General features: G+C 58.7%; 3 protein-coding genes across 3 annotated transcripts; 1 reads left to right on the top strand and 2 right to left on the bottom strand.

The window, feature by feature from the left end:
• Positions 1-1,708: 1,708 nt before the first annotated feature.
• Positions 1,709-3,359, top strand: VTJ83DRAFT_5206 (uncharacterized protein; the record flags this gene model as incomplete). The annotated part of the gene is made up of 2 exons (XM_071011781.1): positions 1,709-2,080; positions 2,199-3,359. 2 exons carry the CDS (start codon positions 1,709-1,711, stop codon positions 3,357-3,359), a joined length of 1,533 nt encoding a protein of 510 aa, XP_070866656.1.
• A 1,105-nt stretch (positions 3,360-4,464) lies between these two features.
• Positions 4,465-5,621, bottom strand: VTJ83DRAFT_5205 (uncharacterized protein; the record flags this gene model as incomplete). Its single annotated transcript, XM_071011780.1, has 4 exons — positions 4,465-4,561; positions 4,668-4,690; positions 4,750-4,849; positions 5,611-5,621. The coding sequence occupies 4 exons, from the start codon at positions 5,619-5,621 to the stop codon at positions 4,465-4,467; spliced, it is 231 nt and encodes a 76-aa protein (XP_070866655.1).
• Positions 5,622-8,542: 2,921 nt separating this feature from the next.
• VTJ83DRAFT_5204 (uncharacterized protein) lies at positions 8,543-10,618 on the bottom strand (the record flags this gene model as incomplete). Its single annotated transcript, XM_071011779.1, has 4 exons — positions 8,543-9,776; positions 9,827-10,271; positions 10,325-10,515; positions 10,578-10,618. 4 exons carry the CDS (start codon positions 10,616-10,618, stop codon positions 8,543-8,545), a joined length of 1,911 nt encoding a protein of 636 aa, XP_070866654.1.
• Between the last annotated feature and the right edge of the window lie 4,021 nt (positions 10,619-14,639).

The following is a 14,639-nucleotide window of genomic DNA, read 5'->3' as shown; positions in this document are numbered from 1 at the left end:
AGAGATGGCCAGCTCACATGTCTCTAAGGTATGTACCTATTTCGTATTACCTACCTCCCGTCTGCAGTAACTATACCTAGTACACGGTACACAGCATCAATGGGTCGGGCAGAGAGGTGGACAGCGATGAGATGCATTCCAGGAGAGGAGCCCCACCAAGAAAGACACCGACTGGCATGGTGTACTGCGTACCGCCTAGGTAGTACAGAGTCACATACTGCAACCTACAGTCAAGGTTTCGTAGATCATGTTTTTGTCGACCGCGATGGAGTGCGAGGCGGGAGAATGGACTCCTCCTCTTCTTCTTCTTCTTCTTCTTCTTCTTCTTCTTCTTATATTATAATTATGATTATTATTGTCAGTGTTTTCTTTTTTGCTTTCTTTCCTTTTTTTTGTTTCTCTTTTCCCCCATGTGGTCTGTAAGTCATCTCGGATAGGTACCTTCACCTCCCCTTACGGTGTGCTTTGTGATGGATGCATGTTGGAGAGCCGTTGGGTGAGCTGAGCGGGTGTGTTAGAGCATGGCAGGGGGGGAACAAGGGACATGCATGCACCACGCTTGCTTGCCTGTTTTGTTCCCTGCCGAAGCGGGAGAGAAAAGCGCGTTTCCCGCAACGAACCAAAACGATCGTCTGACCCATTGCCATGCGCGTCTATCACGTGACTCTTCAATGCCCTGCCGCTCTTTGCCGCGCCGTTTCCAGCCGCCGCCGGCCGAACGGGCCATCAGCCCAGGCCCAAGCCCAAAGCGAGCCACCTCAGGGCAAGGCGCAACTAACTACTGCGTACACAGTAAGCTTGACGCTTGACGCTTGACGCTTGACGCTTGACGCTTGACGGCGGTTGGGCACGTCTCTCTTCCCCCCCCCCCCCGGTCCTCCGTCTCCCGTCTTCCCGCTTTCTCTTCATCCCGTCCCTCTTGCAGACCCGCACAGGCAGCGACCTATCGCCCGCCGTCTTTTTCTCGCTCCTTTGGCGTCACAGGCCCACGCAAAACCTGCAAGTCCGGGAACCTAAGGACGGGGTTTCTTGGAGGCGCGAAACGGTGTCGCCTTCGTTCGCTCATCCCTCACCACACCCAGCCATCCTTCAACGGGCACAGCACCTACCACGGGCCCTAGCCCATCGCCTGCGCCGCCTCGTTGCTGGCTGTGATCTCGCTGCGCCTTTTTTTTTTTTTTTTTTCGATGGTGACTTTTTTTTGTTTTTTTCTTGTTTTTTGCCTTTCTTTTTCGGTTTCAGCGTTCTCGTCATCCCGCAACAGCAACACCAGGTGGCCGGGCAAGAAACGGGTGCAAGGGTTGCAGAAAAATAAAGAAGCGAATCCATTGGCGCTCTCTGCTTCGCCTCTTCCTCTGCCCTCCCCCTCTGCCCTCCCAGCCAGCATGCTTTTCGTTTAGCGCTGCCTCCTCCGTTTTCCTAAACCACGCTCGCCTACGCCCACGGTCCTCCAGATCCGCCTTCCCGGCCTCCCGCTCCCGTCCGCCCGCTCCCGTCGCTCGCGCGCTCGGCTCCGGCCCCGATCCATCCTTCCATCTCCCACTCCACCTCCTCCCCCGCCGCTTCACCGGGTTCTGATCGTCGCCGTGGATCGCCGAGCATCGCGCTTTTCCCCTCCGACGTCGCCCAACACCCAACACCCGCCACCACGGCTCCGCGCCCCGCATCCCGGAGTCGCTGACCCCCACCACCCCCCTCCCCGGGCGCCATGTCCGACGAGGACTTCGCGGCCGCCGCCGGCCCCTCGGGCAGGGCCCCGGGCTCGGGCAAGCATCGCGGTCCTCGCTTCACCTGGAACCCGCAATACGAGGCCACCTTCTTCCAATCCCTTTGCGAGTCGGTCCAGCTCGGCCTGCGCGATGGTAGCACCTTCAAGCCCGAGGCCTGGGAGCGCGCCATGCAGGCCCTGATCGACAAGCACAACGCCTACGCCAACAAGGGCCACCTGATCAACAAGACCGACAACGCCCGCAAAAAGTACCGCCTGTGGCGCGGCCTGCGCGAAGATCCCGAGTTCTTCTACGACCCCACCACCCGCACCGTCTCGGCCACCGAAGACGCCTGGACGCGTCATCTTCAGGTGCGTGCCGAACCGCCCGCCGTCGCGGCGCGTCCTCCCTCTCGCTCGCGTGCTGTCCGGCGCGCCGAGCGCTTGCATCCGACGGAATGCTAACCCGGCGTTTTCCCCCTTCCTCCAGAAAGAACCTCTCGCCCGCTCGCTTCGCGCCCGCCCGTTCGAGCATGAAGAGTACTATGAGATCCTGTTCCCCGACGTGATCGGCTCCGGCGGCGCCCCCAAACGCCTCACCAAACCACGCCGAAAGACCAACACCGATGCCATCACCGCGCCCGAAGAGGCCGACGGGCCCGGCACCGGCATCATGGATATCCTCGCCGATGGCGCCTACATCAACCCTTCCCAGACCCATATGAATGCTCCGGGCATGCAGCCCGCCATGCCCGCTCCCATGACCGCTCACCCTCCGCCACCCCCGCCGCAGCAACCTCAGCATCCGCCGCATCAACAGCTTCAGCAGCAGCAGCAGCAGCAGCAGCAGCAGCAGCAACAACAACAACAGCAGCAGCAGCAGCCGCCACCGCCGCCGCCACCGCCGCCGCAACAGCGCAGGGTCCCTCAGAATGCCATGGCACCCCCTCCCCCGCCCCGCACTTCCCTCTCCTCCGCTTCGGCCCTGACGCCTCCCGAAGAAACGGCGCTGCAGTCGAGGAAGCGCATGCAGGCTCCCGATGGCAACCCCAACGCCGCCACCGCCCACGGACCTGACAAGCGCCGTCGCACCGTGGGTCCGGGATACATGGATCTCACCCAGCAAAGGCAGCAAAGGCAGCAACAGCAGCAGCAGCAGCAACAACAACAACAACAGCAGCAGCAGCAACAGCACCAACAACAACAGGGACACCAGCATCAACAGCAGCACCAACAGCCGCCACAACATCCCATCTCGGCCGCCATTTCGGCTTCTCAAACCAACGGGGCAACGACAACTTCGTCTCAGCCATCCAACGCAACGCCATCCATCATGGCGACTCCCGCAGCAGCAGCGGCGGCCGCCGCCGCAACCATCACGCCGCCGACGACGCTCTCCGAGACGCTGCACCTCCTGGCCGAAGTCATACGGTCGGCCACGCGCGGCGGGCGTCCTAGTCCTGGGTGGCAAGAGCAAGCCATGGATATCTTCTTTCGCGATTTTGCCGCCGAGGATATGGACCTCCAGCTCAAGATTGCCGAGAAGGTGCTTACCGACGAGAACAAGGCCATGGTGTTTTGCAAAATGCCCGACTCCCTGCGCCATCACTGGGTGAAGCGCCTGAGAGAGGTGCACAATCGCAATGCTTGAGATTCTTTTTTTCCTCTTCTTCGGCCTCTTGTCTTCTTCATGTCCATCCTTTGGATGGTTGACCATTCACATGTTTATTTTCTCCGCTCCGCTGGATTGTCCAACAGCGGCAATACGTGGTCGGATCAGAGATACCAGTTTGTGAGGGTCACTGGGTTTTCTTTTTTTTTTTTTTTTTTTTCTTTCTTCAGGGTGGGAATTTGCAGGGTCTTCTTCCTCTACGAATGTAACGAGGGTGGTGGTCGTCATTTTTTTTCTTTTTTTTTTCTTTTTTTTCTTTTTTTTTTTTGAGATTGGCAAGGGACTTCTACGCACCGGGGCAGTCTGCTTTTTGTTGTCTTGTGTCTTCTTTCTTTATTGATACCTGCTCGCAACCATCTCCTCGTCTCCTTCCGGTGGTTCTGCACGACGGCGTTATGGGGGGGCTTCTTTACTCCGTTGGCTTATTGTTCGGCTCAGATTCGCCATGGGTAATCAAGGTCATGTGGATTTTTGGGCTCGGTCAGCTCCTGTCATGGGGCGTGTTGGGATTCTGTGCTTTATGGCATTGTGAGCAGGTCTTCTTGATCGATTATTCTTGTCTTGCTGGGTTAATACAACGTTGTGTGATTCCCCTGTAATTTTTGTCTTGCCGCATACACGGAGGAATACCACCCCCCCCTTCCCCTCTCCTTGGAACAAGAACCTCCTTACATGGTCTTATCAGGAGGTTGAGGTTGAATCAAATAACTATTGACTGCCCGTCTTCTGCAACACAACCGGTCTGACCATCTCCCGAGTCAACCACCGGAAATGGCGTGGACCGTGGACACCATATCTTCCTGCCTCCGTCCATGCCCTCTTGTCACGGTTTGTCAACCTTAGCTCCCCGTCTTAGTAGGGCAGCTTCTCAAGCCGCATGGAAACCGCTGCTTTCGAACATATCATCCAAGCACTGACAGACCCTGCCATGAGCGGGGGCAAGTAGAGAGAGAGGTTGGTGAGTTCAACAAAAGGGGGTTTTCATTGGACTCGCTAGTTCTGCTTCAGCCCGAGAAAGCACAGATGCCGCCCGAACCAGACCGCCACCGTCAACCTCTCCCATAGCCATCCAGCCCGAACAAATTCACCCATGCCATCCCGCTGCTGCTGCTTCTCCTCCTTCCCTTCTCCTTGTCATCTGCCGCCACCGCCAATGCCGATGTGCCTCGAGTGGTTGCTTGCTGGAACGGGGGACTTGTCAGCGTCCAAGTTTGGCGGAAACTATCACGTCATTCGTCGACGTTGAGGAACGATGGGTGACCCCGGGGGTGGGCCAGGGAGACATACTCAGGCGGCGCGGGAGAAGTCACCTCGGACGAGAGGATTTACTTGCTGTGGGTGCCGCAGCCAGCGCAGGAGCAGCCGGTACCGCACTTGCAATCAGCGCCGCACATGTTGACGGTGTTGTTGTTGTTGGTGGTGGTGGTGGTGGTGGTTGGGTTGGTTGTGTGTAAGTTGGTGTTGTGTTGCTGTTTGCTTTAGAGGAAGGAAAGGAGAATGCCTCGTCGGAGAGGGCGGATGAAGGAGGTATTTATCTCTGATTCCTCGCCTCCTTCGACGGGCTCTTCGTTCCTAGCGCCTGTGGTCAGGTCAGTCGTCAGCTTCGCCCCCTCATTTTGGGGGTCCTTTCTCCCCCATTCCCAATCCATCCACACCGCGTCAAGGATGGGGGGGTTGGTTCAGCTGATCGATGTCTCCGCTTCATCCATGCCCGTCTGCCGGTCTCTGATGCGACGGTATGCGCCAGATCCCACGCTCGGAGCTGCCGGCCATTCGTCTTGGAGCTGCGCTAGCGCGGAGGACACCCCACATCCGCTCCCTCTGCTTGTTCACATCAGGCAGTCCAACGTGGTGGAACATGACAGAAGAGAACTAGAGAGGACGCTCAGAGCCTCGGCCTGGGATCCTGGCTTACGTTTCGCACGCAGCGCAAGAGAATATTCATACACAAGGAAGTCCGTGATGGTGACTGGCTGGTTTCTTCCCACCCAGAATACAGCAGCAGCAACAACAACAACAACAACAACAACAGGGAACAGAGACACTGAATGCTTGCCAACGGCCAGCCCTCCATCTCCACCCTCTGTATGAATCACGAGATATCTTTTTTGCAACGGATGGACCGAGAACAATCTTGGAACCCACGCATTTCCTTCCTCGATGATCCCCATGTACTGTGTATAGTAAGCGACCTTCCCCCCTCGTCTTCCTCTTCAAGCATCGCGCAGACCCCTCCCCCATGTGTCGGCATCGGCTCGCCGCCTATAAGCCGGACGCAGAACTACACCGAGCCTTCCCTTCTTTCTGCAGGACGCCCTGTCGACTTTCGGGCTCTTTCCAAGAATCCCCGCGAAGCTACTCAACGATGCCGGCGCGCCCTGGCGAATCAGGACGCGCTCGGCGCCCTCGTACCCCGCGGCGTGTGCCTGGAATCGGAACACGCCACTAAAAAGTTGCGCGCATTGTGCGGGAGAATCACACATGGGGCGGGCGCGGGCGGGGCGTGGCCAGCGGGCGGGCGGGTGGACGGCCCCGGCGATTCGGTAACGCGTGGTTTGCGCTGCGCTACGTCACTCGTCGACGTTGCAGCGCCGGCATTTCGCGGTGGCTCATTGGGCCTCGCGGCCTGGGGTCGCGGGCTTGCAGCCGTGCCTGTGGTGAACTAACACAGTAGCTATTCCCGCTCATGCCAGAAACGGCATCTCCTGTGGAGCGCCCTGTTGTTTGGAGAAGAGGGGGTGCGTGTGAGCATGGCCTTCTTTCGTTCGGGGCCTGGCCTCGATGCCGACTCGCTGGACGATGGACCGGGGAACCGTCTCCACAGCCCAGTGTTACATTCATCTCTTTGGCTTCAGGTCGGCGCGGACCCCCATCTGGGTAAAATGCCTTCTTCATCTGGACCACGCCATGCCGCGCCGGCCTTGTGACGCATCATCGAGCTGCTAGCGACTGCGAACTCATTCGGACGGATTCTCAACAGCTGATTTCCTTCCTCCTACGTCACGGAACCTGAGCCACGCGTCCGGACCGCCCGCCCGAGTTGGACGTTTGGTGTTGGTGGATGCACAAAATCCTACCCTGCGGGATCAGCTATGCCGCGGAGGGAAATCCACGGCTGGGATCCGCGCGGGCGCTGCAGAATGGTGTTGCCAACAAGACCTGTCTACCGCTTGGCATTGGAGGCGATGACAGTTGAGGTTCTGGGCATCAGCGCCACAGCGCATCTGGTGGGCTTTCGGAGGTTTTCCTTTCCACCGACACGCCGAGTGACGGGGGGACGCGGCGCCGTTCAGGAGCCCGGCTGACGTCAATGGAATGCTTTCTGAGCGCCGTAGAAACCACCTGCGGTAGGCAACACGACGTGCCCGTAGGGGAGCAGCAGGCCACCCGGTACGTGCTCGCCATGGCTCGTTGACCGTGTCTTCTTCGCTTCTCTGATGTTGCCATGCGCGTCCATAGACCCGATACCATGGAAGCGAAACGAGGGATCGTCTCTCAGAAACACATGACCCAGCTCTACAAGGCTATTATTCCCAAGGCTCCGGAGCCCACGCCCCGTCAGCCGTACCTTACGTAACGGAGTTTGGGACAACCAAGGGACTTAGTCATGGCGGCGGCCGAAAACAGGTCAGGCCCGTGGGATATGGTTGATGTAGGGAACAACGTGGCCTTTCTTTGATTCTTCCAACAGCCGCCAGTGGCTTGGCTCGTCGTGGGAGAGTCCATGGCTCAGCCAGGCCGGGGGCCATTGTGTCTCCCAGCATCATATCATCATCATCATGATTGCGCGGGTTTGCTCCGCGGGGAGTGCTCAGGTGGCTGAATGCCCGCCCAGAAAATAGATGTCAGAGTGGTATTGAACTTTGACAAGGGAGTGAATGAACCAAAACCACCCGATGAGGAAAGGCCCAGGCTCAGGTTGTCAATCGAGTTATTCGAGGCTGACGGGAAGACATTGATCCGGGCGAGGGCGCGGGAGGGAGCTAGGCTTTCGAGTTTATCATTTGTCACAGGAAGAAACAGGATGCTCGCCTTTCTTCTCCTTCAGCCCGGGACCAGCCAGGACGTGCGTGCTCGGTGTGGTGACCATTCCTTCTTTCCTCTTATGTTGGCCTCAGGCCTATCATCAACACCCACCGTTGAATCTGGCTTCGTTGCGGCGTCTACGCGTTTGTCTAGAGGATCTGACACCAACGAAAATCCAAAACAACTCCGTGTCATGGCTGCTCGTTGAAAAGGCACTCGAAGCCAGACTTTCTAGGCTCCTGATGCTTGGTTACTACCAAGCGCAAAGAGCCACGCCGTGTTCGCCGGCGTTCTACAAGCACCTTACGGAGCCAGCCCTGGTGCTCGGGTGAGTGCCTTGCTAGAAAGGGCTTTGAAAATGGACTTGACAGGAATCAGAGCAACAAGCATTCGAGCGTCGCCGTCTTCAAGGTTCAAATCAATCCCGGTCGCCTGTCACCATGGCAACCTGGAGAAGTAAATAAGCCCCTGAATCTCGCTACACGGACATGCTGCACGCCCCACGGATGGCAAGAGACAACGGAGCAGGGCAATGCTGGAAAGTAGAAAGGGGATGGAAAGAATTTAAACATGGTTAGATTTCTGTTGACATCCAGGATATAAACAGTCTTCCTACTTGCTTGTTGGACAAACGATGTGTGTTGGGCGTCCATCAGCCCGTTTCGACTCTCGGGAAGCCAGTTTGCAAGCTCCCCACCGCTTGATATATCCAATCTGATCGCTCGCCTCAATGCAGACCAAACCGCCCGACCCAAGTTGGCTCGCGTGTTGCACTCTTCTCACCAGTCCATTGCACCAGGCAATGTCCAACAGGTTGGGCCATGGAAACAAAGCAGAACGGAGAAAAAGAACACAAGATGATAAAAAAGAAAACGAGAGCGAAAAAGAAAAGGAAATACAGAGAGAAGGACACGGCATCGCTAGGACGCCCATCGCTGAACTTATACCCATGGATAGATACCCCCTGATAGACCTAAGCCCCGCCAATTCATCACGCATCACATACTCCCGATGACAACATCATCCAATCTTGCAACACAGCCCCGACAATGCCATATTCTGAGTTTTTCTTTCTTTTTTTCTTTTTTTTTTTTTGGTTTTTCACTTTTTTACGTTCCCCCCGCCACCATGCTGACTCACGACCCGGAACAACCAATGACAGAAACGCGACGGCCGCCGTCTCCTCCCTCTCCGCCAGCTCTCCCGATGCGCGCATCGCTTGAGCTCCCGCCGCCGCCGCCGCTACCTTCCTCGACATTCCCTTCCCCAGACACCCACCGCTGCAGCTTCACCACGCGGCCCAGCTCGTCGACGACGCCCTCCCAGTCCGTCACCGCCAGGCGGGCCAGCGCCGACACGACGATGGCACGAGCCGTCGCGAGGCGGGAATCGTGCTGATGGCCCTGGCCAGGGATCTGGTACCGGCTCGGCCCCGGCCCCGCCGTCGTGGTCGGCGGCGTCATCGGCACCGCCAGGACGGCGGTGAGGATGCCAAGCAGCGTCCTGGCCAGCGGGAGGCTGGAGCTGGATCCCGAAGCCGAGCCGGGGATCGCGGTCGTCGTGGCAAGCAGCCCGTCCATGTGGGCGCCCAGCTCGCAGATCGCCCCGGCGAGCTTGGCCGAGTGGTCGGAGTCGGAGTGGTCAGCGGCGTTGGCCGCGGCGGCGGCGCGAGACAGCGACTGCCGCGATTCGATGGCGCGGCAGAAGATAACGCTGGTCAGGCGCGCGGCTCGGCCGAGCGCCGACTCTCCTGCCGACGGCCCGCCGGGTTGTGAGGCTCCTGGGGTCCTTGCCATGCCGCCGACGGGAGAAGGAAGCGGTGCCAGCGTTGGCGTCGTCAGGACGGTGGCGGTGGGGGTGGGGATGCGCGCAGGAGCGACTCGCGGCGAGGGGGAGAGGGAGGAGCCTCGAGGGGTTGCGGCGGCGGATGCCGCTGCGGCGCCCGTGGGCGTGGTCAACGTGAGAGTGGGTGCGAGGGCCACGGCGGACGGGCTTCGTGGTCGGATCGGGCGTGGCGAAGGCGGGATCGGCAACAACCGAGGGGATGGCGACGGCGCTGCTGGCTGCGGTCGCGGGGGCGCCGAGACGCGCCTCAGAAGCCATCCGGCCGACGCCTGGACCTTGCGGATATCCGACGGGGAGGGACTCCTCGCAACATCGAGGGCCTTGGTGATCAGAAAGTTCACGTCGCGGAGAGCATCGCAAGTCGTATCGTCAACAAAAGATGGAAGAGCTGCGAATGCGGTCGTGGTAGCGGCGGTCGTAGGGTACGCGGAGCGGATGGCGAGAAGCGAGGCAAGCTCGGCAACTTCCTCGTCGAGATACGACGGACGCGTCTCGGTGGCGATGGCGGTGGCAAGATCGGCCCTGCTGGTGGTCAGCGTGCAAGCCCCGTCAGACGAGCGGCCAAGAAGGCATACAGAAGAAGCATCTTGTTCAGAATGTCGTCGCCGTCGAGAGCTGCTAACCCTCCTCTTGACTTTACCATCTCGCGGGCTCCTCGAAGGTGGATGCGCAGGTCCTGGAGCTCGCCATAACAGAGGTCTCCCAGCGCAAGGTTGATGACCGCCTCTAGGGCCTCATCCCGCATGTAAGCCCCTGGCTGCTCCAACATGGCGTGTAGAGACTGGAGGGAATCGTCACGAGCAGCCAGGATCATGTCCTTGTCCGCAGCCGTCTCAGGAACGCGCCAAGGTTCCATGGCGGGCATGGCTCTCAGAGCGTGGTTCATTGTTGGCTTGAGGTAGTCATCTTGGTTGCCTGGCGCGGCGTCAACGCCAAAGTGGCCACCGATTGTGGCCGGAACGAAGGACAGCGAGTATAGAGTGATGATGTTGCCGTGCGGGTGCGTTGAGAGTGCGGGATCTGACGCGGATGTCAACACATTTCCGTCGGGAGAGCTTTGCGCATTCGCCTACCAACGCTGGGCACGGTCCAGAGAGCGCTATGCCCACCCAGAAGGCCGTCGTGTAGGGTGAAAAATGGAACCGTTGTTTGGTCGAAAGCGGCGTTGGTGTCAAGGCTCGCGGCGTGACCGGAGCCGCCGGCGTGAGCGGCGCTCTCGAGCGTCAGCTGTGGGAGAAGCTCTACAAGCAGCCGGTCACGGACCCTGCTGAGATTCTCAGCCAAACCGTTTCTCACGATGGAGCCTCGAGGAGAGGAGGCACGTACGGGCTAGGGCTGCTTTCGTAGTGGCAAACAGGCTGAGGCATACGGCGAGCACAGTTGCGGCATGGTTGCCGCCGATCGCACTGGCCTAGCCGTCAGAAAGGATTCCGATGTAGGACACACCGCATGACAAAAGAACCTACTTTTTGCTTCCTTCGACGGCACTCGGTGCATGATCTCTTTTTCCTCTCGGTTCCAGGGCGGAGGGTGCGTGGCGAGGCGTGCATGATGCCCGGGTGAAGTGTTGGAAACGGTGAGGCTCCGCAAGCAGTTCGGAAAGGGTGGCGGGTGTCGGGCCCGGGCTTGTAACATGGAGCAACGAGATGCATGGCTGAAGTGCGGGCGACGGGAGTATTAGGGATTCAGAGGTATCGCCAGAGCAGCATTTGAAAAGGGTTGTTGACGGACTTTCGACTTGCAACGGTCGCCGGAGCTGCTCCCAAGCAGATAGTCATAGGGAACAGGGCTTCGCCTCCGTTCAGACACATTGGGCCCACGGGCTTGGATGAGACGGCAGACCCCTGGTTGTCCGGCCTGGTCGTAGGGCTGAACAAAGGAGAGCTCCGAGTCGAGCGACGTGGGTCTGCAAGCAACGTACATACACCCCTTGGGGGGGTAGGGTAGGGGTATACTATACGTCCATGCTTGTCCACACCCACCCTCCAAAGCCCAACCCAGCATGGTGGCGCTCTCTACCGGGCGGCATTTGCTCGCGCACGCAAGCAATCACCGCGTTCGACGTGTCTACTATATACCTTGGTTTCACCGAGAGGGTGGCTTTCATGCAAGCCAGATGATTCCGGCAGGAAGGGAATCCAGTCATGTCCGGTGATGTTTGCTGGCTACTTCCATCTAGCTTGTGCGCTCGTAACACCACCTCCTGCATTGCAGAGCGGTGAGGTCGGACGACGGAAAGTGGCCCAACGCAAACCGCTTGTTTGTTGGATATGCCGGCAAACTCCGCCGAAGCTCTGGAGTTGGGTTCCATGTCCGAGGACCATGCTAGCTGGAGCGCGGGCTGCAGGATTCTGTGACTTTCCGCGAGGCTGGGCTGTGTAACAGAGAGCCAAATGACAGCGTTGGATCCGCCATCTTGGGTCCTGAACCCGAGGCGTTGCTGTCAGGTTGCAGCGGGTGGCTTCGTTGGTCGACCGTCTGGTTGCGGGAAGAGTTCAAGATCGGGTGGCGGCGAATGGGATTCCTCAGTTCCAAGGTAGCTCCTTGTCTTGGTTCACTAATGGCATGGCGGAGCAGCACACCCTCCGCTCTGGTGATTTCAGACCAGCCGTTCCGACAGAGATGGAGGTCCCAGGTTTCTTGTTCTCACGCGCATGATGCTACCACACACCATGGTGCTGCCCAGCAAATGGAACCCTCCACCTCTGGCGCTGCCCTGCCTCGACGTTCTTTGCGTATCCCCGGTATCCACGGCCGAGGAACCGCGCAACGGCCAGCAAGATACAATGTTACGTGTTCAATTGCTCCCTTCAGAGTTCAGCGAGTCCAATGGGTGCAAAATAGCTACCTATACGAGGTCCCGGCCTGCTGCTCCTAAGCATGGGTCCACTTCGGGATGCAACAGATTATTTGCTGTGCTGAACATCGTAATCATGAATGCATCTCTCACGCCATGCCTAGAGATGCTTAAAGACCCCATGGGGGCTTGAAGGAAGCAGGGCCAAGGAAACCACCGATTCCGATTCGGTGACCAAAGCCATGGGGTTACGAGGTGGTAGAACCGACATGGCTCTAATAACTTTAATGCTATAATTATCTCTTTTGCTGAACTCAACGCCTTTCTCGAAGCCATCTTCGTCCCCAGCTTTTCCGTGTAACCCACCCGGTTCTGTAACACGGGGGTCCAAGTCTGCCTTGTCGTAGTCGTATTTGCTAAATGCCGGCGCTCGCTCCGCCTCACGCGCCTTGCCCAACAAACGCCACTCCCAGGCGCGCACACGCGCCTGCGCGCGAACCGCGTCCCCTGCACCCTCCGTACTGGGCTCCAGCCGTTCGGCTCGGTGGGCATCAGGATAACTAGTCACTGCGTATGGCCGGTGGGAACGCGGTTCGGTTTTTCTGCAACAACGGCGGTTGACGGACATCCACGCCAGCTCTCGGCGAACGATTTCAGCCGGGCAGTGCGATGGCTCCACGACTGGAAATTCAAGAAGCTCTGGCCAGTGAGCGAGCTCCCCGCATCGACCTCTTCACTGCCACGGCGTCATGGGTACTTCCCTGGATCAAAACCTTCTTATAGCGCTCTTCCCTGACGACCCGTCGTTGGTTACGAGCCGGGTGGTGCAGGGGGAGGGGGGGCTTTTGAACTTCGCCCCCGCCACCGTGCCTAGCCTAGCGCCTCCTCGATCGACGAACTCAAAGTTGCCCTCCAATGATGACGCGCGCTGCAAACAAGACGGAGGTTTCCGGCGAGCCAGTACGACAGGGGAGCCGGGGAGCTCAAAAGATGAAACAACGGCCGACGCCTTCATGCATACGCAGTAATACATGCAGCCTTTGCTGCGGCCCGCGAGCTCTCTGATTCATACTACTAGTTCCCGTCACCCAAGCTTGGCAGGACGCAACGCAGGACCCAGCAAGGCTAGCGGCTCCTCATCCAAAGCGGAAGATGAGGCTTAAGGCGAGGGGGCTCATGGCCAAGCGGACCTGAAAGATGCACGGTGAGCCACGATCCGGGAACGAGGTGGTTACGGCACCACGGCAACAAAACCGATCGCTGCTATATTTAGGAAACAGTCCCGGTCACTGGCGGGGGTAAGAGGTGATAGGCTAGCACATGTTAGGTCTCTCTAGTGGTCTAGGACGGTCGCTCATGAAGACCACGTCGGTTTGTGGCTTCGGCAATAGGAGAGGCACATCACATCACTGCCACGCCTGCCCCGTCCCATCGCGAGGACACTTGACGCCACGCCACCACGTCTCGATGGTTCACTGGGTGCTCAGCAGCAGGAAGACACCCGATGAAGGGACGCACATGGCAGCCCTACGGTCATAGCATGGAAATAACAACACACACCCCTTGGATGTTCAGCTGGACCTCCCAAGCACCATGCAGGATGGTGACGGTCCTCACCTGCCGGGGCGATGGCGATGGATAAGAGGCATTTACACGTCAGTGGGATCCACGAATAACCGCGGCTTTATGGTGTGAGGCTGGGAACTGCACTCTCGTACTGCCCCATGGTAGTACTGGTCTCTTTTACACGGTTCCCCCTTTTCCCATACGGAGAGTCACCCTCAAGCAAGCCCAAACCCCAGCGAAAGGCAGTGCTAGTCCGGGGCGTAGACATTGGAGTCACACTCAAGAACCGGGTTGCGAGATTGTCCAGCTCGTTGCCGTGTCACTGGAGGAGGAACGCCCCCTCCTGTCAAGGTATGTCGAGTGGTAAGGAGGAGGCGTGGATAGAGTGGATAACAGGACCTAAAGGAGGGTTGGGGGTGAATTCTCGGGGGAGCTGGCAGCTTTGACCAACGACTTCGGACTGGATCGTGGTTTTCGAGGAGCTAGGCCTCGGGATGGTGGACCATGGCCGTACATGGTGTCATCGAGATAGCTAGACCAAAGACAACGGGATCAACGCATGGGACGGCACTGGACGTGACCACGGAGGGTCTCTGTGTGACCCAACGCAACTCTCGACCGGCCCCCTTCTGCAATGGCCATTGGGGATAAACAATAGCTTCGGCCATCACAACAACCTCACCATGGTGTGGGATTCAGGTCGAGCCTGCGAGAGGATGCCTCGGACTTCTCCAAGAGTTGCCTTTTGCTATGCGAGCGCGATACGCTGATTACGACCACCACTCAGGGTAAGGAATAATACTACACACGCCTTGACAGGAACCCAGCGTCTCGTGACACTCCGCCATCCAGTCCCAGCCCATCTCGCTCTGGCGTAGCTTGCAAGCTGTTCCGTGCAGCAGCAGCAGACCGCCTCCCAGCATGTCGAAACCCGTCCTCTCATGCTATCCGTGCACCACGACCCTGTTGAAAGATGACATCCGCCGCCCTCCTCCTTCCCCCCCCCTCACGCTCCCTCCGCGGGG

The sequence above is a fragment of the Remersonia thermophila genome, chromosome 4 (genome assembly GCF_042764415.1).
Source record: "Remersonia thermophila strain ATCC 22073 chromosome 4, whole genome shotgun sequence".
NCBI lineage: Eukaryota > Fungi > Ascomycota > Sordariomycetes > Sordariales > Chaetomiaceae > Remersonia > Remersonia thermophila.
The sequence above is the reverse complement of the archived record's forward strand: the minus strand, read 5'-3'. Positions and strand labels throughout refer to the sequence as shown.